Source organism: Geotrypetes seraphini, chromosome 19 (assembly GCF_902459505.1).
Source record: "Geotrypetes seraphini chromosome 19, aGeoSer1.1, whole genome shotgun sequence".
In the NCBI taxonomy this organism is placed as follows: domain Eukaryota; kingdom Metazoa; phylum Chordata; class Amphibia; order Gymnophiona; family Dermophiidae; genus Geotrypetes; species Geotrypetes seraphini.
The window spans coordinates 34,381,106-34,406,033 of NC_047102.1; the positions used below are offsets into that span (position 1 = coordinate 34,381,106).

General features: G+C 41.9%; 1 protein-coding gene across 6 annotated transcripts in view; it reads left to right on the forward strand.

Moving 5' to 3' along the window:
* Positions 1–24,928, forward strand: part of BRSK2 (BR serine/threonine kinase 2) — a 310,234-nt gene that overhangs the window by 273,832 nt on the left and 11,474 nt on the right. For all 6 annotated transcript variants that reach the window (XM_033928274.1, XM_033928270.1, XM_033928269.1 and 3 more), the window contains 3 exons: positions 6,465–6,588; positions 13,206–13,386; positions 16,718–16,807. In XM_033928274.1, the coding sequence (XP_033784165.1) occupies positions 6,465–6,588; positions 13,206–13,386; positions 16,718–16,807 (395 nt within the window). The remainder of the gene's footprint in view (positions 1–6,464; positions 6,589–13,205; positions 13,387–16,717; positions 16,808–24,928) is intronic.

A 24,928-nucleotide genomic window follows, 5' to 3' on the forward strand; every position in this document is an offset into this window, starting at 1 on the left:
AGAAGAATACCTATAAGACAGCAGAGATCCAAAGGCCAAGGAACCAGGCAGAGTAGGTATGGAAGATGAGGGAATAGGGGATGAGACATCTGGAATGGAGCATTTGACCAGAAACTAGTAAGAGGGTGGTCCACCATGAATCAGATGAGAATTGTTAAGTGCATGGAGTTTAACAATTTTTTGACATCCAATTTCTTACACATGCACTAAGTCCTGGGTAGCTGAAGCACCAGTGAGCAAACAGAGAGACAAAGGGTTAATCCCCAAGAGAGCTGGATGGAAATATTCACAGAAATTGTGCACAAGAATATTTGCCAGCTAGATAAGGTTTGCGGGCCTTATTCTCCTTGAACTGTCTTATGAGTGTTTTAATCTGACTTCTGTTCTGCCTTTTTCCAATCATCATATTCTTTTAGTATAGGCCAGGGGTAGGTAATTCCAGTCCTCAAGAGGATAGCCACAATAAATATGCATGAGACAGATTTGCATCTCAAGGAGGCAGTACATGCAAATCCATCTCATACATATTCATTGTGGATATCCTGAAAACCTGACCAGCCTGTGGAGTGTAGGCCCAAGGTTATTTAATTAAATTGCTTTGTCCCCCATAGATAAGGTATAACTGTACTGGACAAGGTTTTTTGGGCAGGTGGCCTAGTCTGCCAAAGTGATGGATAGTTTGGTGCTTTTTGCCCCCATGCTGAACACCTGGGTTTGCCTCATCTATTTGCCAAGTACAATTAGTGGTACCCTTGAAATTATTTCTGGGCAAGGAATTACAGACACCTGTGATGATTTCATTATAACAAGAAAGTGTTATTGTTAGTTCATTATTTTTGCAAAAGTATAGTTATGACTCATATAGGAATACTGACACTTGAAAGATTGAGAAAATTTTATGTATCTGACCCCTCCTTCTCAGACTGAGGTAAAAGGTATCCCTCTTGAAATAAGATTTGTTTTGTAGACGTGAACACTGAGGGTTAACTTGATACCTTTCCCCAGGAGAAGGGGTGAATTACATAAACAAAATAATAATATGTATATAATAATATAGTATAACCTTGGAATAAAAATATTTATTAAACATATAATAAAATAAATATAAAGAAGCACTAAGGATTCAAAATTGAATATAGAAATAAAATTGAATAAACAAATGCTGTAAATCAAATCTAAACAAAGAAATTCTACTTTCCCTCTGTAAAGTTCTTTCTATGTAGGGCAGTGGTCTCAAACTTGCGGCCCGGGGGCCACACGCGGCCCGCCAGGTCCTATTTTGAGGCCCTCGGTATATTTATCATAATCACAAAAGTAAAATAAAACCGTTTTGATCATATGTCTCTTTACCTATAAATTACAATATTATTATTAAGACTTAGTCAAAAGGAAAGATTTAGAAACTATAAAGAGTTTTACCTCATGCAAAATTGTCATTTCTTTAATAAGAAGAAATTAACTATTCTTTCTGCAGCCCTCCATGTACCTACAAATCCAAAATGTGGCCCTGCAAAGGGTTTGAGTTTGAGACCACTGATGTAGGGGTACCACGTAGGCGCACTGTTGCTAGCGAATCTCTTCCCATTCAATCTTAGTCCTGAACAACCGAGCGCAAGAATCACCTGTCGCTTAGAACTATGATCATCGCTTAGAACTATGATTAAGCGATTAATCAAAAGAATCATTAAACTTGAAACTACTTTGTTTGTTCATTCAATCTGTAACATTTCTAAGCATTGTAAACCGCATAGAACTTCACGGTCCTGCGGTATATAAACTTATTATTATTATTATTATTATTGCTAGGAGACTCTCTCCCTGGAACCAACCTATTACTCTGACTTAAACAAACCAATAAGGGAAACCCCTATCCTAATCTAATAACCCCCAAATTGCCTAAAATACTTTCTAAGCTAAAAAAAAAAAAAAATAATAATAATAATAGATAATTGATGTTCCCTATACTTTTTCCCTCCCCAGAATTTTCTATGCAACAACCACCACAATAATCATACCCTCACTAAACATTTGATAGATAGATAGATATACAAACAAATCTTTTACCCACTATATCAATAACCTTTACTGATAACATTTACAGAATATAGTCCCAGGAAAACTTTTCAAATCAGTTCCACAGCTTTGCTTCACAGAGAATCTCTCAGAGAAAATCTCACAAAATATGTTTACAGAATAGCTCCCCAGATCTGCTTCACAGAATCTCTCAATAGACTTCCACAGAATAGCTTCACAGGATCTCTTAGAGAAAATCTCACATCAATACCAAACTTCAAACCAGAAGCAGAATTTCACAATCCTTCTCAAATTTAAATAAAACCACCATAATTCCCTTCTCACAAGGCACAGAAACTAAACCACCTCCACACAGATCCAAGTCACCTTCCCAACTGACAAATCTGACAGCTCCAATGTTCAGACAGCTGATGCTGATCTCTGCACTAGGACGGCAGACCTGTGCAAGAGAAAACTTCAAAACTGCACCAATACAAACCAAACCTCTCAAAAGAAGAAAAAAACACAGTTCTTTCCTTCCAGACCCTCTCTGCTTCTTTAAACCCTTCAAAATCTTCTTTAAACCCTGTTTTTTCACTCGGTAACTTTTAAACTTTTAACCCTGTAGGCTTTTATAAGATCGGCTATTTCTCATGTTCTTTGGGATTTTGGTCAGTATCCGTGGGAGTTCCTGCTGGCCTGACTGAAATCCCCAATTCTGGATGCCTGTGACTCATGAAACATTGCTCTTTTCCTTCTGTGTGTGCAGTGGTGTAGTAAGAGTTGGGGCAGGGGGCAGTCCGCCCCAGGAGCCATCTTGGTGAGGGCACAGGCATCCATCCTCCTGTCTGCCACCCTGCTCCTCTCCCCTCCCCAACTGCCACGTGTACGTGTCGCTTCTCTTCCCCTGTACCTCTGTAACATTCCTGGTGCAAGCAGCAACCCCCGACCTGCTGTCGTGCCAGCGTCGGCTCCTTCTCTGATGTCACTTCCTGGACCCATGCCTAGGAAGTGACATCAGAGTTGGAGCTGACACTGGCATGACAGCAGGTTGGGGGTTGCTGCTCATGCTAGGAACGGGGCAGGGAAGCGGCACACACGCAGCAAGAGGGGGTGGGGAAGTAGTGGAGGAGGGACGCCTCTCACCCTCACTACGCCACTCTATGTGTGTGTGTGCGCGTGCTTGCTGATACCTATCATGCTATATTTCACAGAACTGCCTTTAGGTAAGGCTAATCTTAGTTAGGGCACTGGGCTTTGACCTAAGGGCCGTGGTGTGAGCGGACTGCTGGTCACGATGGACCACTGGTCTGACCCAGCAGCGGCATCTACCTTCACCTAATTACTGTCTGGCTCTCTGGGGCTGAGACCTTAACTTGACCATCCTTGCTTATTTCCACTATATATATACTGATAAGAATATTTTCTCTCTTTCTAGCCTGCACCAACTGTCCTTATTCTTCTTGCTTATTCCTTGTATAGTCCCATTTACCATAACAGTTTGGGTGTGTTTATAGCAGTGTTTTTCAGGAACTGACTCATTAGCTTAGCTGAAGCTTCCTGTCTGCACATATTATAGACATAAACTCCCTCCCTTAAGTCTACAACCCCTACATAGATAAATGAATTCTTCCTTCAGTTACAATCCTACAAGGAGGCGGGAAATGAATCTCTCTCTCTCTCTCTCTGTGTTAGTGTGTCATGAAATCCTTCCTAAAATCTGTGGTTTTTGTTTGCATTAGAATAAAACCACTTTCTTTCCTTTTGCCTGCTCTGTTCTTATCAGGTTACACTCTCTCCCCTTGCTTCTCTGTACCTGAGGACAGTGCGGTCTGTTTCTTTCAGCTTGTCAGAGCCACACTTTGCTTATATCTATTTCTCCTTATAGTCTACTCTAACTGTTTTTATTAGCTAAGAGTTTATTCTTACAGATCTCTTGATGTCTTGGAATTTTCCTTTTATGATATACTGAGTAGAGAATGACATGGGGACAAATTTTTCCCGTCACCGAGAGAACGTATTTTTCCATCCCGTCCTTGCAAGTTCTTTTCCTATCCCTGCCCCATTCCTGCAAGCTCCGTCCTTATCTGCACAAGCCTCAAACACTTTAAAATCATAAGTGTTTGAGGCTTGTGCGGTTAAGGCACAGCTTACAGGAATGAGGCAGGGATAGGAAAAGAACTTGCAAGGACCGGATGGAAAAATAAGTTCTCGTGGTGACGGGAAAAATTGCATGAATATGTATGAGATAAATTTATCTCATGCATTTTCATTATGGGCATCCCAAAAATCTAACAGGCATGGTGTGTCCTGAAGGCTGGGTTGAGAACCCTTGATATAGATGCAAAATTACATTGTTTAAGAACATAAGAAGTTGCCTCCACTGGGTCAGACCAGAGGTCCATCTCGCCCAGCGGTCCGCACCCGCGGCGGCCCATCAGGTCCACGACCTGTGAAGTGGTTTCTGAACACCTCTACAACCTACCTCAAGTTCTATCTGTACCCCTCTATCCCCTTATCCTCCAGGAACCTATCCAAACCCTCCTTGAACCCTTGTACAGAGTTCTGGCCTATCACATCCTCTGGAAGTGCGTTCCATGTGTCCACCACCCTCTGGGTAAAAAAGAACTTCCTAGCATTTGTTCTAAACCTGTCCCCTTTCAATTTCTTCGAGTGACCCCTAGTGTTTGTGGCTCCCCACAGTTTGAAGAATCTGTCCTTATTTACTTTCTCTATGCCCTTTAGGATTTTGAAGATTTCTATCATGTCCCCTCTAAGTCTCCTCTTCTCCAGGGAGAACAGACCCAGCATTTTTAACCTGTCAGCGTATGAAAAATTTTCCATACCTTTTATCAGTTTAGTCTCCCTCCTCTGCACTCCCTCGAGTACCGCCATGTCCTTCTTGTGGTACGGCGCCCAGTACTGCACACAGTACTCCAGGTGCGGGCGCACCATTGCGCGATATAGCGGCATGATGACTTCTTTCGTCCTGGTTGTGATACCCTTTTTGATGATGCCCAGCATTCTGTTTGCTTTCTTTGAGGCTGTCGCACACTGCGCCGATGGTTTCAGTGATGTGTCTACCATCACCCCCAGGTCCCTTTCAAGGTTACTCACCCCTAGTAGTGTTCCCCCCATTTTGTAGCTGAACATCGGGTTCTTTTTCCCTACATGCATGACCTTGCATTTCTGTACGTTAAAACTCATTTGCCACTTGTTTGCCCAGTCTTCCAGTCTCGTTAGGTCCCTTTGCAGGTCTTCACAGTCTTCCGTGTTTCTAACCCTGCTGCAGAGTTTGGTGTCATCAGCAAATTTGATAACCTCACATTTTGTCCCCATCTCCAGATCGTTTATAAATATATTGAACAGTAGAGGTCCCAGCACCGACCTCTGCGGAACTCCGCTCGTGACCCATTGCCAGTCTGAGTATTGGCCTTTTATTCCAACCCTCTGTTTCCTGCCTGACAACCAGTGTTTGATCCATCGGTAGATATCTCCTTGCACCCCGTGATTCCACAGCTTTTTATGTAGCCGTTCGTGAGGTACCTTGTCGAAGGCTTGATTGATGATACATATGATAGAGGAGGAATAGCTCAATTCTTAGAGGATTGAGTTGCCTGCAGTGGAGTAGTAAGGGGGGGAAGCTGAGGGGAGGACAAATTGCCCTGGGTGCCATGTCAGTGGGGGCACCGGCACCTTTCTGCCTTGCCACGCTCACGCCGTCCCTCCCACCACCCCGTCTTCACTAGCGCAAGCAGCTTCTGCCAGCCTGATTCCCCTCTGAATCACTTCTGGGTCACGAGGCCAGGAAGTGACATCAGAGTGAAATCCAACCGCTACTGAAGCCACTTGCACTAGAAGATTTAGAGAGGAGGGAGAGCATGGGTGGGGAGATGGGAAGGAGCAGGGACCCAGAGGGGTGCGCCTCCTACCGTTACTACGCCACTTGTTTGCTTGGGTTTTAATCCTTCTCCTTTGGACACTTTTATGTCCTCAGGCAAGCCACGTCACCTTTCATTGACAAGGTACAACTGGATTAAGTCAGTTTGGGCAGGGAGATTAGTCTTGTCTTGAACTTGAATTTGGAAAAGGTGAGTACGAAATCTAAAAATCTAAATCCAGATAAGGTGTAGTCTAACTTGGTGGTAGAACACTCACTGAGAGTTTGTGAGTTCAGTTTGTCAGGATGTAGGTCATAAGGCTACAAATAATGGCACAAAACTGAAAAAAAAATCAAACTAAGATCATCAATTTAAAGCAACTAATTCATAGCATAATCTGCAACAAGGATTTCATCATCTCTTTTTTTTAAATGTTTATAAAATGTACTGAAGCATCTGCTCATGGGGATTTCACGTCATGCAGTCTTTAGTACTGCAAAAGCAACTCTAAATACTTCTCTGTCTAATTTATTTTTCTGTTTTCTCCCCCCTTACTGTTATCTTTTCCAGGCTTGCCAAAAGATCGTGGTTTGGAAATTTCATTAACCTGGAGAAAGAAGAGCAGATATTTGTGGTTATTAAGGACAAACCATTGAGTTCCATCAAGGCAGATATCGTTCATGCCTTCCTCTCGGTAAGCAAATGCAGAAATCAATACAACAGGAGAGCACTAGAAAGAGCATTTGCAATGTTGCATAACAAAAAACTAAAATTCTGTGGTATCGCAAACTGTGTGCTGCGGCAAGATTCCAGGCATGCCATAAGACACTGAAGAGGAGGAGAGATGCTGCTGCTGGCTCACTGCAGCGAGAGGCACATCCTGTAGGCAGTTAGCTGGCGTTGGCGCCTCTCCTGCTCCAGCATACTCCACTGACAGTTCAGGGCCTTTATGCATGCGCACATGTGTACATGATGATGTCACACATACGTGTGATGTCATCACATCAACATCCGCACATTTCCAGGTGCCCTCTAGCTGCGGCCTGGAGTTTACCAACTTTGTTCAGATGGGGGATTACATCAAGGAATTGTTGTCTAGATGGGAACGTCTGGAAGGAGTAGAAATGCAGTGGGCAAAACTGAAAGGAGTTATAAGAAGGATGGAATCGGTCCAGAGGAAGTCTACTAAAATGGTGCATGGTCTTCGTCATAAGGTGTATGGGGACAGACTTAAAGATTTCAATATGTATATATGCAGGTGTCAGCCAAAGGTGGAACCAAAGGTTTTGGTGAACAAAAATGTTTTGAGTGTTTTCTTAAAGAGGAGAGGGAAGATTGATTTTTGACCAGAGTGGGCAAGGAATTCAACTACTTGGGCCCATGGTAACAGAAGACTGTTTCTCTGGAGATGGTAAGTTGAAGGACTGCAGGGGGGAGGGAGATGGAGGAGATTGTGATCCACCAAGCGACGACTATGTGAAGGGATATGGGGATGAGGAGATGACTGATGTACAGGGGAGCAGAAGGGAGTCTGCCTTTGTAGACTAAGAGAAGAACCTCAAATTTAATACATGCAGTGATAGGTAACTAGTGTTCAAAGTGGCAAGCATTATGGAGTAGCTTCACGGCAGTGGATTGGATCAATTGCAGATGCCTACATGAGTAAAAGGGGAAGCTTGAATAGAGGTGAATGAGAATTAGGAGGAGGAAAGGATGGACAAAGTGAATGTGATGAATGATGAAAAAGAATACCGCATTGATTTGTGATTTGAAAGTTAATTTGGAGTCAGATATGACGCCCAGGATTTTAACTGTCCTAGAAGAGAAGTGATTGATCATTAAAATCTGGAGAAGGTGGAAGATGCTGGTAGGGATTTGGAAAGATAATAGCTTCACATTTTTATGTATTCAGCCCTTTTGAAACTTGAGAAAGACAGGTATTTAAGGAAGCCAGAGAAATGGAGGAGTCTGAAATGGGGCACAGTACCAGAGGGGAAAGAAAGAAAGATGTTGAGTAGTGTGGATGCTAAGATAGAACCCTGGTTCAAGAGGGAACAAGAACTGAAGTAAGGTAGCTGGAGAACCAAGAAAGAACTGTATTAGAGAGGCCAATAGAGTGTGATCACTAGAAGAGTAGAGAGTGTTCAATTAGACTGAAAGTAAAGGAGAGGTCATGAGATGAGAATCATGCACTGATGTTGGTAAAGGGTTGTGCGGATCGAGTTTTCAAGGCCTGAAGCAGTGTTTTGGTACTGTGGTACCACTTTACAGTCGATAAGTAGCATTAAGATCCTAAGATCCTAGGGGTTATCTTTGATTATAAATGAACCTATCATGATCACATTAGTAGTATTGTTAAATCAACTTTTTTCAGACTTCGTCAAATCCGTTCAGTTTCAAAATTTCTATGTCCAAAGTCACTTAACATATTAATTCATGCCTTGGTAATTTCTAAAATTGATTATTGCAATGCTCTATTCAAGGGAATAGCCCAACATGAAATCAGACGTTTACAGATTATCCAAAACGCTTCTATTAAACTTATAATGAAAGTGAAGAAATTCGATCACGCGACACCTCTCCTTAAGAAAGCGCATTGGCTCCCAGTAGCTCACCGTATAATGTATAAACTAAGTCTGCTTACTTTCAAATCTTTGCTATATAAAACTCCTGCTTTTATTCATAAACTACTGATTCCCTACACCTCAACTAGATTATTGAAGTCAAACGATCAACATTTACTAATAATTCCCTCACTTAAAATTATTAATACACGGCGGCAATTCATTTTTTCTGTCACAGCCCCTCAAACATGGAGCTCACGCCCTATCTATTTAAGGGAAGAACAGATTTGGACAGATTTAAGAGCAAATTAAAAAGCTTTCTTTTTAAGGATGCATTTGATAATTAGAAAGCCTGGGTGCGAAATAAATCACCTTGGTCATTCTTAGATTCATATGTTCATTCTGCCTTGTAGACACTTCTGCCTCTCTCTCTTTCTCTCTCTCTTTCTTTATCTCTCTTTTTTCTTTTTTATTTCAATTCATCTTCTCTGCTTTTCTATCCTTTCTATTTCTTTTCTTAGCAGTTTCAAATACTCTGAATTCTTCTTACTAATCTACTATATGCAAATAACAGCAATTATGGTTTCTTTTGTTTCTAAATCACTATTTCTTATTCAATTTTTATGTATTTGAACTGCTTTCTGTATATTACTTATAATATTCAATAAAATTAATGAACTAAATAAAAAAAAAAAAAAAAAAAAAAAGAAAGCCTGACTAGGAGCCTCATTTCAATTCCACTTCATAACTTCTCTGAAGTACATGGATCTCTCCCGTCCCATTGTTTTTTCCCCATAAGTGTCTTATTTACTATCAAACAACTTGTATTTCTCTTCCCTTTCTTTCCTTTTGTTTCAATATGTTTGTAAGGTTAGTCTTTAATATGTCTTATAAGATCTAGTTTTTGTCGTTTGTTTTGTTATCCCCTAAAAATCTGTAATTTTATTGATGTGTACATCGCTTAGAATTTTGAATAAGCGATCAATCAAATTTATATTAAACTTGAAACTTGATTAAACTTAAACTTGATTTTGGAGGAAAATGGCAGATTTGAGATTGAACAAAAGCTGGAAAGCTGGGACAGGTCAAGATTGTGCTTTTTCAAGAGTGGGAGGATCGTCACATGCTTCCAGCAGGCGGGAATTATGCTAATTATATTTTAAGTAATTTAAATATTTTTTTAGACTTCAGTGGTGCATCTCACACGATCTGAGTTTCCAGAATTCAAACACGTCAATTGTCATAGCTCATTGTTTTCAATGTTGTCTTTGCTCCTTCAGATCTTACAAATATTTATCAATTTGATAGATACTCATCTGTTTTATAAAAGTGGTCAGCTAGGGGTCAGTACTCTGTCATAATTTATATTTTGCAGATGTTGGCTCAAAGAACTTCCCTTCTTCAGTGAGACCCAACAATTCTCTGCACCATTCACAGTCAAAACTGATATATTACAATTAATAATTTCAGAAAGCAGTGTTTTTTATTCTACCTTTTGTGTCTCTTCTGCTTTTCTCTGGAGGGGGGTCTTCTGTCCTTTTGACATTTCTTCTCTCTTTATTCCCACTATCCATCTTTCCTCAAATCCCTAAAGCAACATTTTCCCTCTATGTCCCTGTCTCTATCCCCCCTTGTTCAGCACCTTCTCTCTGTGTTGCTATCCCACCCCATCTCCAGCATCTCTTCTGTGTCCGTTTCTATGATCCCTCCATGGTCCAGCATTTTATATGTGTCCGTTTCTCTCCACTTATCCAGCTTGTTATCTCTCTTCCCCTCCTTCCACACTCCACCCTAAGCCCAGCATCTCTTCCTCTCTCATCCCTCCCCCACTACAGTCCAGCATTACTCTCACCCTCCATTGTTTCTGCATATCTGCTCTTCAGAATTCAACCTCTCTCTTTTACCTCTTCTCTCCCCCTTTCCAGTTTTTTCCTCTTTCCCCTCCACTTAGCCCCTTGGGTTCAGCATCATCTCTCACATTTTCTTACCCAGGTCTTCCCTCTGACTCAGTTCCTTTTTTCTCCCCAGGCATTTCTTGGTATATATCCCCCTTTCTCCCACCCCCACCAGATCTTGCTATCCCTCTCTTTCTCTGCTCCCATCCATTTGTGGTCTGACATCTGTCTTCCCATCAGGCCCCTTGAAACCTGTGACAAGTAGAGGCAGTGCTGGTTGGAGGCAGTCTGTGTATCTTGCTGCCTTTGCTGGCCACCCACCATGGGTTTTGAGGATCACAGAGGGATACCAGACCTGCAAGGGGGGGGGGGTGAGAGGGTGAAATACCAGAACTTGCAAGGGGGGGGGGTTGAGATGCTTGAACCTGTGGGGGGAGCAATAGCAGGCAGTGCTGAACATTTTGCCAAGCTCGCTCTGCCATTGCCGGCATTAGTATCTTCCATTTTGTCAGCTTCCAGCCTGCAATTCCCTTCTTCCAGCATCGACTCTCTTCTCCCACCTGCCACAGTGCCTCCATCCTCTGAAAAAAACAAAGGGCACGTGTTTCTTCACTTCTGCTGCATTATAGCAAGGTTAAGTCTGAAACATGAGAGCAGATATTTCTTTTATGCTACATGATACAGGATGTGCCTGCTCTCACATTTCAACTTGCTTACCATGCTGACAGCAGAGCTGGCTGGAGACGGGCAGAGCAGTGGGCATGAAGGAACAAACTCCTGCCACTTCAGTGGCTAAGAATTTGGTTGGGCTGAAGCCCCTGTGGCTCACTCCATTCCAACGTCTAGGAGGCAAAAAGACTCTGCTCTCCTTTCTACCATGACCATAGTTGCTGACTGGGTAAATATATTTATGGGCTACAGAGCGAAAGGACAAAAATCTCCAGATAGCAGAAGTTGACACTTCAATTAACCCAACAGTGAGAGAGTGTCCCCAGCTGTATATTCATTATGAAAAATCTAGGAAAGAACAGATCATAAGCAGCTTTTCTAACTGGATAGCTGGTGCTCTAGCTCGTAATCCCAGCTCTGCAGTGATGTCAATACCATGCAATAAATAAACAGGATTCATTAATGCTGGATTGTGGGGAGGAGATTATACGAAACGGAGGGAAAGGAGAGATGGAAGAATGACATCTATCAAATGATAATGGGTTCTACATGTACTTGTATATAGTTTATTTTAGTTAGTTTTTAGCTTTGGTATTAGCATATTGGGAATATTCCAATTTACATCACTTGTGAAATTGTATTTTTAATTTTGTAAACTGCATAGTCGCCTTTGTGGATTTCTTGAGGTATGTCAAGCATTGGAAATACAATAAATTAAATGTGTGATGCACTAGTTTGCTTTTTCACACCTGCTAAAAAAATGGCCTTTTGATTTAGGGAATCATGCTGTGGTCACTAGGGCATCTTGATTTTGTGTTCAGGGGCTGGCGGCAGTCAGGTCCACCAAGGATCTTGATTGGCTCAGTTGGGGCCTCTTAACGTAATGATCTGCTCTGCTCTTCCTGGATAGTGAGGTGTTTTGAGGCAGGGCTGGAGAAGATCTTCATATACTAAGATGGGCAATGAAGAGATTTTGAGTCACTGCTCCTTGACCTATACCAAAAAAGTCAAGGATGATATTCTTTTGTTGTGGGGTGCAGGGAGATGTACTTTGTGAAGTAGTTGGGACATACCATTTCTTGACAGGGGGAGGGGGGAAGGTAGGAGATGGAGTTGAGGACAGCAACTTTGGGCCACTTAGTAAAGGGAATTTGTAGATGCAACCTGCAAGAACTAAAAAAATTAAGACTTTGTCCATGGCAGCTGTTAACTTGTAATCCATACCAGTTTCCCAATTATAGTGAGTGAAGGAGTTACTATCCTATTTAAAGTCAAATTTGCATAGAGATAGGGTTGTCAGATTTTACTATAATAAAATCTGGACCCCCCTAGACCCGCTCAGTTTTACCCATCCCCACTCCAGTCCCGCCCCTAATCGCGGCACCCCACCCCAAACCCCACTGCCTGCGCGGATTTCCTCCTACCCAACGCGATTTAGAGGAGACAAAGTGGTGGGTTTTGAAAAACTGTGTCCAGGGAAATCCAGACGTCTGGTAACCCTACATATAGATGCTCTCTAGTTTACATGTATTTATATAATCATGTGTGCACTAATGCCCTGGGACCCCAGTTCAGCATTCATACTGGGGTCTTAGTACATAGGTCATTATTATTTGTGCACACTAATTATTCAGGTACTCAAGCATTTTTCCCTATCTGTGCCGGTGGGCTCACACTCTTATCTAATTACCTGGGGCACTGGGGGATTACGTGACTTGCCCAGGGTCACAAGGAGCAGTGCGGGATTTGAACCCACAACCCCAGAGTGCTGGGGCTGTAGCTCTTTGCCTAATTTAACTGAATTGTGGTGTTGCTTCCTGTATATTAAAACACCATCTCTTGAGCTTCATGTTCTGCAAAGATAGGGTTACCGTATTTGTGAAGACAAAATAGAGGACACATGACCTCACCCCGCCCCCTAGCTCCACCACACCCCATCCCTACCCCACCCCATCCCCACCACCCACCTTTCAAAGCTGAAAGTTTTGCATGTCAGATTATCACTAATAAATGCAACTTAACAAAAAAGTGAAGATTGTTTATTTCGCTAGTTTGACTTGCAGTTTCAATTTAATTTCAGACTTATAGTCATTGTTTATAGCATAGATTACTCCATTTGAGGTGAGGAGGAGATTCGGCCTTGCTTATTTCCTGTCTTTTTTACCTCTTTACTCTTCATTTAGATTCCTAGTCTCAGCCACAGCGTTATATCCCAGACTAGCTTCCGAGCCGAATACAAGTCCACGGGGGGCCCAGCTGTTTTTCAGAAGCCGGTAAAGTTCCAGGTGGACATCACGTACACGGAAGGGAGTGAGGCCCAGAAAGAGAATGGCATCTACTCTGTCACATTCACACTGCTGTCAGGTAACCAAAGATTATCAATTTCACTCACACTGTAAGCATCCAGTATCCTTGATTTAGCAAAGTTTCAGCTCACACAAATCCACAGCCAGCGTGACATACCGTGACCACTGTTTCACTAAAATCCATAGCTGGTTTGAGCTGCCCCTGGCTCGAATATGGGGTGGGGGGGATTTTTGTTTGTTTTTTTCAACATTTCAGCTATACTTCTTAGAAAACCTGCTTTCATCCCCTCTCCTGCCTTCGTCAATTACTTTCCTGTTTACCCAAAATCACATCTTGTCACAGAGCTGCTGACAAAAGATTATCCAGCAAGAAAATGCATTGTGGACGCAAACAGAATACATAAATGTACAGAAAAAAACCTGGTTAATGTTGTTGCCTCTAAGATACTTTGGTACCTCAACACAGCTCAATGATTATATAATTATCAGTGAATCATACTGCAAGAGAGGGAAGTGCCTCACTGAGGCCAGACAATGTGCTTTGCTTATCCCAGACTATTACTGGTGCTGTGTTATTTGTTGTGATAATAGGTGGAGCTATCTTGACCACATAGAATTATGAGACCCCTGTTTGGTTCCCAAGCCCGGCCTTTGCTCTTTAACGGGAGGGTGAGGGGTACTGACGCTTAACTACCCTAGGTGCAAAGCTATTGCCATGTACTCTGGGGAGGTGGAATGAACCAGGGCAGGATAATATTTATTTTGTTTTATAGACCGTCCTCGCCCAGGAGCCAAGAACGGGTTACAGTGGTACATTTTCAATATTTTGGAGGCACAGGATTAAGGGTACTTTCACATTATACTGCAGGTGTTTTCAGAATATATTGGAGGCAGAGCATCAAGGATACATTCACAATACACTGGGGAAGTGGAGTGAGGGTTACTGAGGTATATTCACACCAGGCTGGGGACTTTAGATTTAGATCGGCACAAGTTATAGAGGTATCTTTGGATATACTGGAGGCATATAAGGGTGCCTTTGTATAAGAACATAAGAATAGCCTTATAGGTCCATTAAGCCCAGTAGCCTGTTCTCACGGTGGTAAATCCAGGTCACTAATACCTGGCCAAAACCCAAAGAGTAGCAATATTCCATGCTACTGATCCAGGGCAAGCAGTGGCTTCCCCCGTGTCTTTCTCAATAACAGACTATGAGCCTTCTTAGTCCTGAAAGTTTACAGGCTCAAGTATTTCTCTCTCTAATGGAAGGAGTCCTCTCTGCCCATCTGCTTTTTTGTTTTTATAAAGTGGCAGCACCATCCAACATTTTTAAGTTACGTAGCACTTCCTTTTTCTATATGAATTCTTATTCATTTTATTTTCTGAGGTAAAATAAGTGTCTGAGGATTTTGAAGGTGTCATTTATAGCCATTTGCACTGTTGTGATGGTACCATCTTGTTCATTTGAAGTGGGTTTCGAAAGGCTAGGATCTTTACAAAGAAGGAAATGTGACTAACGGGGGTGGGTGGGTTGTGATAAAAACCTAAGGGCCAGATTCTATAAATAGCACCATCGGCGGCAGCTACCTATAAAATGGCTACCAATCGCATGTCCATCACATAACAGCACCATTTCTAGAATCACAGCTTCGTGAAAGGTAGGTGCCAGAAATGTAGGCCAATGCCTACCTTTCATATGAATCATGACTACGGAGGTGCTTTACAACACCTAATGCCACTTCTGGCATTAGCCGTGCCTATAGTGGTGTTAGGGCATCATAAAGTGCCTCCGTAGCCGTGATGAAGACGCTGTTTTTCTAGGCACAAGTAGGCGCCTACATTTTTAAAATGATTTTAATTGTGTTTAAATGGCTTTTTCCACTTAAGTTTGGCGCCAGTAGGGCACCTACCAGGACCTAACTTCAGGTGCTGTTTATAGAATATGAGCTAACTGCTTTTGAGATCCTTATGGGGTACCATCCAAATACAGGGTCTGAGCCATGACTGAAAATGGCCTCTTTGGCCTTTTGGCTGATATTCATGGCTTCCCCTCCCCCCCCCCCCCCCCCACACACACACACATATGATGCATGTTAACATCCTTTGGTTCACTAGAGCAGGGGTAGGCAATTCCAGACCTCGAGAGCCACAGGCAGGTCAGGTTTTCAGGATATCCACAATAAATATGCCTGAGATAGATTTGCATCTCAAGGAGGCAGTGCATGCAAATCCATCTCATACATATTCATTGTGGATATCCTGAAAACCTGACCTGCCTGTGGCTCTCGAGGACCGGAATTGCCTATCCCTGTACTGAGAAATGCAGCCATTCGGGCCCTGTCCCCCAATTCAAAAGAAATTTTAAAAATATTAAAGGTATTTACATTTTATTTCAAGAACATTTTAGGATCAAAGGGAAAGGCTAAAATTTCATTGTATACCCTAATCGATGTTTAAGTTCCTCTCAGGGGAATTTGTCGAAAGGCACAGAACTTTATTGCATATGGAAAATCAGATGGAGATCTAAAGCCTTTAGTTTTATTGAAATAAATTGCCTATTGAACTAAGATTAGAATCTATTCTTTTGGTGTAAGTTGAAGACTTTTATTTTCCCTTTTAATGATCATAAATGTTCTAATTTTACAACATTATGATGTTCTTAACTGAACTTAACTTAGCTGAAACCGTGGATTGAAGACAAAGTTTTATTTTATTTTTCTTTCCAGCTTATGATTTATCTTTAATCTTATCTATTGTTTTGTTCTATTTCTATCATTTAAATTTCTCCCCCTTCTGCTTCTATTCCTTTCTCTCCTCTCTTCTACCTTCCAAAGTATTTAGATCAATGCTGTCTTGTTAAAATGTTTATTTTATTTTTATTTTTCCTCTAACTCTACTTTTCACTTCTCTATTACCCTCCAGGTACTTTAGTTAGATTGTGAGCCTTCGGGACAGTAAGGGAATTTTTCAAGTACCTTTCTTATTTCTAATCTTAATGTATATTTTCTGTAAACCGCTTAGAACCTAACGGATGTAGCGGTATATAAGAAATAAATTACATTACATTACATTACATCTTTTAATGTCTTTGTCTATACCATTTTGAATGATCCTTTGATCAGGAAAATGGTACAGATCATTCAGTAAATAAGCTGAGTCTAGAAATCCATGTTGTAGAAAAAGAAGAAGGCGATATAGAATTATAACATGCCTTGCTGTAACATAACAACAGCATCATTTGTCTTTACCACACAAAGTCATGCAACAAAGAGAGAGGCTGCTGTTAAGGGGTTTATTTGCTAACCATATAATAATGATACTTTTGCCATCTCAGCATCAGAGTTTAATGCCCAGTTTGGAATCAGTTTGTCTATTGTTCCCTCTCATAGGACCAAGTCGACGCTTCAAACGAGTGGTGGAAACCATTCAGGCACAGTTATTAAGCACACATGACCAGCCATCTGTCCAGCAGTTATCAGGTGAGTGTGAGGGTGGAATAGAAAGGAAATCTTGCCTCTGGATATGGCAAAGAAAGAGTCTTCAAACATCAGTATTTTCCGTGGATTGTGCACTTAGGGTCACATAACCTGTTACGTGGCATCTGAGGCTTCGTAGTTTAGATCTTAGAACTCCGCCGTACACGAAGCCCACACCACATTCTTCACCCCTCCCCCTCCCAAACCCATTGGTGTCTGTTTGACAGAACGATGCATTTGCACCTAGAAGAATGTATCTTTCTGTCTGCTCTCTAGGGGTGATTTTCTACCAAATCATGCCAGGTTACCGACCTGGAGCTACTTTAACCTTGTTTCCTCATCTGCACGGTAACTGGAGGGATGATGGAGGTTGCTTCTGGCCCTGATCTGACCCCTTCTTTTTAGAAAGTTACCACTACTGCATTGAGTTCTTGAGACAGCATTCCTTTGAGTATCCAGTTGGCCTATCATTCATTTGGTTTTTTTTCTCTTTCACGAGGCACCTGTTGTACGTTTTCTGCTCTACCATCTCATTAATGATACCTTAGAAGGAGATCTGGTTCAATGGTAAATTTAAAAGGAATAGGGCTTGATATACTGCTTTTTCTGTGTTGTTACTATCAAAGCAGTTTACATATTGTAGACAGGTACTTATTTTGTACCTGAGGCCATGAAGTTTTAAGTGACTTGCCCAGAGTCACAAGAAGCTACAGTGGGAATCAAACTCACAACCTCAGGGTGCTGAGACAGCTGCTCTAGCCGCTAAGGTATAGCAGCCAGCTGTGTAGGTGCCAGTGAGCATTGGGCACCCCCAATAATGAACAAGGATGGGTAGCTCATATTGTTTGGGACTCCCAATCATTTTTAAACATTAGTGCTTCTGCTTTGTATGTAAAGTGCTCACATATACAGCTATTTGATAAACAGATGGGGGGTTTCTTCAAATGCTGATTGCTCCTGACCAAATTTCATCCAGATATTTAGTGCCAGCTATTATCCAAATACTGGCACAGAATCTCCCAGTCTGGGGCAGCCTCCAGTTGTCATCTCCAGTACACTTCCACCTTGAGATCCTCAGCCATCATCATCTCCTGAGCTGTGATTGTCAACCTCTTACCTCCCATCTGGTATAGCTCCTTTGGATTTCTGCACCCCAAGTGCATCACTCTATATTTAAATATTAACTCCCAGACCTTAGACCATTCTTCTAAATTTTGGAGATCTTTTCTCACAGTGTCAACTCTGGCGATCTTAATGTCATCCGCAAAAAAGACTAATTTAGAGAAATTTAAAGGGCATTGAAACATTTCCTTTTTAAAGACGCTTCTGAACATTAATGTTTCTTTTTTATCTCCCTACCTTTCTTTCTCTTTCATTTCTTTGTAGCCAAAGATATACAGCGGTATTACATTAGTTCCCTATTCCTCTTGGTTTTTCCATCAAAGTCATCTTTCCTAGGCTTTATTGTAGTTCCTCCTCCTCCCCTTATGTTAATTGTCTTTTCTGTCTTTGTATTTAGTTGGTATATGTCTCTGTATTAATTTTGTATTCCCCCTTCTTTATTATTATTGCATTTTCGCCTAGAATTCAGGATAGGCAAGTAACCAAATTTTAAATAAACTATGAATCTCTCTCATAAATATATTAAGAAGAATTGGTCCCAATATTGATCTCCAAGGTACTCCATTAATCACCTTCCTTTCCTCCGAGTGAATTTACCAACACCACCTTCTCTCATTTGCCAGTTCACCACTTTGGATCTTAGGTTCAGCCTTTTCAGTTTATTTATGAGGCTTCTGTAAAGATCTTGTGCACGTCCAGTTCTTTGGTTACCTAGTCAAAGAAATTAATCAGATTTGTTTGGCAGAATTTTCCTTTAGTAAGTTGCCTGTTGGAATCTTACAAGTTCCATCAGCAACGACTCCATTATTTTTCCTACCGCCAACATGAGGCTTACCGGTCTAGAGTTTGCCACTTTTTCCCTGTTCCCGCTTTTGTGAAGAGGGACCACATCCACTTGTCTCCAATCCCGCAGGACCTCTTCCGTCTCTAAAGATTTATTAAGTAAATCCTTAAGCAGTCTGGCCAGAATTTCTCTGAGCTCCCTCAGTATTCTGAGATGTATCGCATCCAGTTCCATAACTTTGTCCACTTTCTTCTGGGAGCAATGCAAAATATCATTCCATTCACAGCAGCAGCATTTGAAGAGAAGTATTTGTTGTCCTCTTCCACATAGCTGTTCTCAACATCTGTTTCCCTTTTTGCTTCTTTGTGTAATCTGGTAATCTTTTCCATGATCCTCTTGTTGCGTTCTGTATTTCTGAAATGCCACCATTTGTTTGTTGCCATATTTATAGCAGCTTGGATCACGGCCCTTCCAGTTCTCTTATGCCTTCCCGTGCCATCTGCTCCTTATTCAGCATTTTTGGGGGGTTTGTTTACACTCCACTTTAGCACTTACATTCTGTGATGATCACTATTGCCTAGGTGGGCACCCACCTGGACATTTGAAATACTTCCTCCATTTCTGAACACTAGGGCCTAGATTCACTAAGGGCACGGATCAGATCCGATCCATGAGGGGTTCGATCCGATCCATGTCCAGGGTGCTGATTCACGAATCACCCTCATGTAAATGAGGGCGATCGAAACCACTCCCCCATCCAAGCAGCCAGATTGCTCTGTAGCATATCACTGAGCATAACACTAAGGAGAAAACCAGAAAACTATCGGCAAAAGATGTCATTTTCTGTGCCCCTAATTAGAAAGGTCTGCTAGGACCCAGTATTGCAGTCTTTGACCTCTGGTACTGTTGGACTGTGTGAAGGAGGAAGCACAGTGCGTTTTGAGAGGAGGGAGGTTGTTTTTCTTTCACCAGCGTCTGTGCTGTTTGTAAAGTTTCTAGAAAGCTAGTAGAGGTCTCTGTAGCATGGAGATGTGCATTTTCCACCTGACATGCATGTGTACGTGTGTGCCTTAATTTTTCTTTGTCTCCATGTGTGTTTATCTTTGTGTATCAGGGGAAGAAAAAAGCCCTTCTTACAAACAGTGCATTAAATCAACAGAAGTTAACGCCTCCCTCCAAATTGAAGTTTAGCTTAACTTAGCGCCTTCTGTCATTGGAACAGCAACTGATCATGCATTTCAGCCCATCTCCCCAGCCCCTTCTGATATCGTAGGCCTCATTTCTGCAGGCGAAGCTCCAATAAGCTTCATAGATGCGATCCTGACCTCTCTAACCAGCATTAATAAGATATTATTTCTCATCTTTCAGTGGCGTTTTCACCCTCTCAGCTCTTCCACACCAATTAAGTTTGTTTGCACAGCTTTTGTGTAGTGATACCACCACAGGAAATCATTCTCCCTATAGATAAATTTCATGTACTGCTGGGAAGATCAAAATCCAGTGATGGAGATCAATTGCTCAATAGCTTACAAAACTAAAGCAGTTATTTGATTCACTAGCCAAAAATTGACCCTGAAGTGTTTGATTGCAGTAAAGAAGCTGTGCTGCTTTGGATTTGGTGGTTACAAATGTATAAACAGAGACGTGGTCTAACTTACAGGTTAATTAGTGAGTTTCTGACCTACTCTGGAAGGATGTCGTTTTCTGGAAATTGCCTGGGGGCCTTCTCAGGATATATTCTCTGCATTTAAAAATTTAAAAATAGTCAGGGCCAATGCAAGCGTATTGGATGCCCTAAGTGAACTTTCTGCCTTAAAACTCCCTTTCCCCCCCCCCCCCCCAGCCTCACAATGAGAGCACTTTCTAAAAGTCATTTATCCCAGGTAAATTGGCTATTTTGAAAACTGCCTACCCTTCCTACACCTTGATGGGTGCTGCTTTTTCTGTCTTCTCCCCAAAAGAAGAAACAGCAAGACAGATAGTCCACTAGGGACAGTGTTTCTCGACTCGGTCCTGGAGTGTCCCCTTGCCAGTCAGGTTTTCAGGATATCCACAATGAATATTCATAAAAGAAATTTGCACATAATGGAGGCAATGTATGCAAATCAAGTTGATGCATATTCATTGTGGATATTCTGAAAACCTGACTGGCAAGGGAGGTACTCCAGGACCGAGCTGAGAAACACTGCACTAGGGAATCCAACATGAAGCACAAAACATGAATGCTTCCAGGAGCATATAAGCCCCTGAAGAAGCTGCATAGGCGAAACGCGTTGGGAGCATTTTCAATAAACTTATTCATCCAAGTTTATTATCAATTGATATCCTGCAAATCAAACCATGTCTAAGCAGCTTACAATTCAAATAATATCAAAAATAAAATATATATTTTAAAAAAATATTTTGTCCCCACCACCACCACCAAAGAGGCTGCTTAGTCTGGTCTACTATTGGTGCAGTCCCCAAGGGTAGCCCTAAAAGCAAGTTTGTCTAAATTGAGTCCTCAAGGGCTGCAAGACCAGGCTTTCAGGACCTCCCTAATGAATATGCATATGAGAGATCTACATACAATGAATCTAATGCAGTGCAAAGTAATTAGAAACATGAACACCATTATATTAATCTCCATAGGACAAGACCAATTAAGATGTCACCTAGATTGAGAAGGCAAAAAATGTGCCTGTTTGCAACTCATTTTATAAAGTTATTCTATAGGCGCTGATGTTATAAGATATAAGCATGGATCTGCTGGGGGACAGAGGGGTCTTTATTTACAGCTGTAACGTGATGCTTCCAAGGGGTTGAAAAGGCTTCATGGCAGACTTTGTCCACAGGTTTTCAGTGTCTAGCAAAGAAGTATTCTCATTGGGGGAGGGATGGCAGTGCTCTGAATTTCTGCTTTTGGAGACGTTTACTGTTTGGGGTCTTCTCTTTTATGTTCTTCCCTTCTTCCCTCCTCCTTCCTTTTTTTCTGTGTTGTGATCCAGACACCACAAACTGTGTGGAGTTCATGACCGGCAGACTCTCAAAGTGTGGTAAGAAACCGCCTCCTCTCCCACATCCCTCTCCAAAACAAACAGAGAAAATACCCCCTTCACGCCCTGCCACCACCTACTCCACCCATCACTGCCTCACATACAGCTCCCCACACTGTCCCCTGTATTAATATATGGCATCGGTGAGTTAAACCCAAAGGTGGTTGAGGTTATTATTGAACTTCCTGCCTCCAGTGCATTTGGGTACTCTGTCTGTGACTGCAAGAAAACCGGAATGCACTGTTGAGTTAAAAGCAAAACTAGTTACTGACCCCAGTTTTGATAACCCCCAGTGAAAACACTGCCCATGTGATGCAGTGTACCCATTCAGAGGTATTGTCTCTGTGCAGCTTCAGTGCATTGCAGCTTTCGCCCCAGCCTGAACCTGAGTCGGTCATTTTTAATTTGCTTTTAGTAGCCATTCTCGAATGAACACTTCATGCTTTCATTTGGCCTGCCCTGCTGTTGCACTGACCGAGTAGGCTTTTAGAGGCTTTGCTTAAGCGGCAGGCAAGGCACCTGGAAGAGAGCATCAAGCACCTTAAAGGCTGTGACCTCTGAGACATTCAGGAGCAGGATAGGATGGTGTCTACAGGTGCCTTCGTTATGCTTTCTCATCCTTCAGCAGCTGCTACAATACCAGAATGTCAGTTGGGAGGGGACAAGAGCTTAGGTGGAAATGTGCAGAGACCACGAATGTGGCACAGAGAAGCCAGAGCGGAATTAGAGAAGGTCATTAAAAATGATAAAGGGGATGGAATGACTCTCGTGCAAGCAAAGGTCGGGACTCCTTGTTGTAGAGAAGAGACGACTGAGGGGGAGATAGATGGAGATCTACAGGATCCTGAGTGGCATGGAACAGATAAAAACAAATTGATTATTTACTGTTTTTAAAAGTACAAAGATATTGAAGTTACATGAGAAAATATTTTGCCACTCAACACACAATTGAGCTCTGGAATTAATTGCCTGAGAAGGTGGTTAAAGAAGTTAGTGTAGCTGGGTTTAAAAATAATTTAGAGCAAGTTCCTGCTGTTAAGGTAGACTCGGGGAAAAGCCACCGCTTATTCCTTGGGGGGGGGGGGGGAGCGGTAAGAACATGGAATTTTGCTACTTTTGGGGATTCTGCCAGGCACTTATGACCTGGACTGGCTACTGCTGGAAGAAGGATACTGGGCTAGATGGACCTTTGGTCTGTCAATTCATATGTTCCTTATCTGTACCTCTGTGTGCACGGGTTATGTAGAAATCCCAGATTTCTATACAATATTATTTGTCTTCCATGGGGCTCAGTCTGTTACTGAGTGAACTTGTTCTAACACTCAAGAACAAGATGCAGCAGAAGTCCAAAGAGGAGCTTAATTTATTTTGTGGGACTTTTCATTGTCACGATTTGAGATAGGGAGCGAGTAATCTCGGTGAAGCACCAGTGTGAACAACAACTGAACAGACAGCGCCACCTGGTGACTTTCAGTAAATGGGAGGTTAACATATTGCTGCTGTATATCTCAATAAAACCAGCACTTATTTTGTTAAAGCCTTTCTCCTTATTACCGTTTACTCATCCCCATTGTCATCTGGTGGTTTGTGAAGGGTCCATAAATAAATGCAAGACTGTGAAACTGCAGGGCACAGACTAAACTCTGATTATTTCCCTATGGAAACGGAATAGAGTCTGCATAGAGCTTGCTAACTCTGTTGTGGCAGTGCAGGAGACCAGTGGCGTAGTAAGGAGAGGGCGGTGGGGGGGGGGCCACTCTCCACACCCCTACGCCACACTCACATCCTGCCCTCCTCTCCCTCCCCTTCCCCCCCCCCCCCCCGTATCTCTTTAAATCTTCACCAGTGCGAGCAACTTCTCCGGCCATAAAGAAATATTTCCTTAGATTGTTGCTGTTTTTCCCCCTCTCACTGTCATCTGATGCCCCTTTATTCCAGAGCTTCCCTTCAATTAAAAGAGATTTGCTTCCTGGGCATTTATGCCACAGATATATTAAAATATCTCCATCATAGTTCCCAAAGTATAAATATTGAGATCTTTAAGTCTGTTCTCCATATGTTTTATGATGAAGACCAGGGGCCATTTTAGTATCTACCTTCTGGATCAATTCCATCCTGTTTTTATATTTTTTGGGAGATATAGTGCCCTAAATGGAGTCTCACCAGAGATTTATAAAGAGGTTCTATCACCTCCTTTTTCCTGATGGCCATTCCGAGCATCTTGCTAACTTTTGCTATTGCCTTTTCTACTTGTTTACCCACCTTGGATTCATGCAGCCTAAATGTGTAACCCTGCATTATATAGCATTAAGTCTTGGCTGCCAAATTCTAGATCATTCTTTGCTCATTTCTTCTTCATGTTATCCACACTATCAGTAGTGTCTACTCTATTGCTAATTTTGGTATGATCTACAAATCTTACCAGACAGTTAAATATCCAAAAAGAAGTCAGTGAAGTGCTAGTCCAGCTACCATAATATCAGGTGACCAAATCCAAAGTCACTGCAGACAAACCATAGGACTAAATCCATATTAGCAGGTTCCAGGAGTCACATAACAACATTGTAAACAACATTACAACATTGTAAACAACTGTAAACATTGCAGTGGACCACACTTATTGGGAAACTAAACAATTCCGATTAATATGTATCAGTCCTATACAGACAATCCACCTAGAAACACAAACCCTCACTAATTACTGAAGAAGTAACCACAAATGAAAAATAGAAATATGTAGCCATAATTTAACTGAACTCTCTCCATACAGTGCAAAACCAGAGAAATAGAAAAAGCATGTCCCTCTGTCATGTACAAAATATAACAATAGCAGATGTAACTTAAAAAACATTTCACCCATTCAATTAAAAATTACTACATAAATGAAACAAAAATAGATAATGATAGCTTTTTACAAGCATAATTTAATAAATTGTTGGTCTAAGTTTTGAAAGCCTTCCTCAGGTCAGGATAGTTTACCCAGGCTCTCCCATTACTCGTCAGGTTTTCCACCACCTGATCCCTCTCTCCCTACCATGCAGCATATCCTTTATGTGTGTGTGTCATAGCTGGGGGGGGGTATCTTCTCTGTGTGTCTCTCTTTCCCTAGCCATGCAGCTTATCTGTCTCTTCCCCCCCCCACCCATCTAAGGTCTTCTATCAATCTCTCGCTCTCTCTTTCTC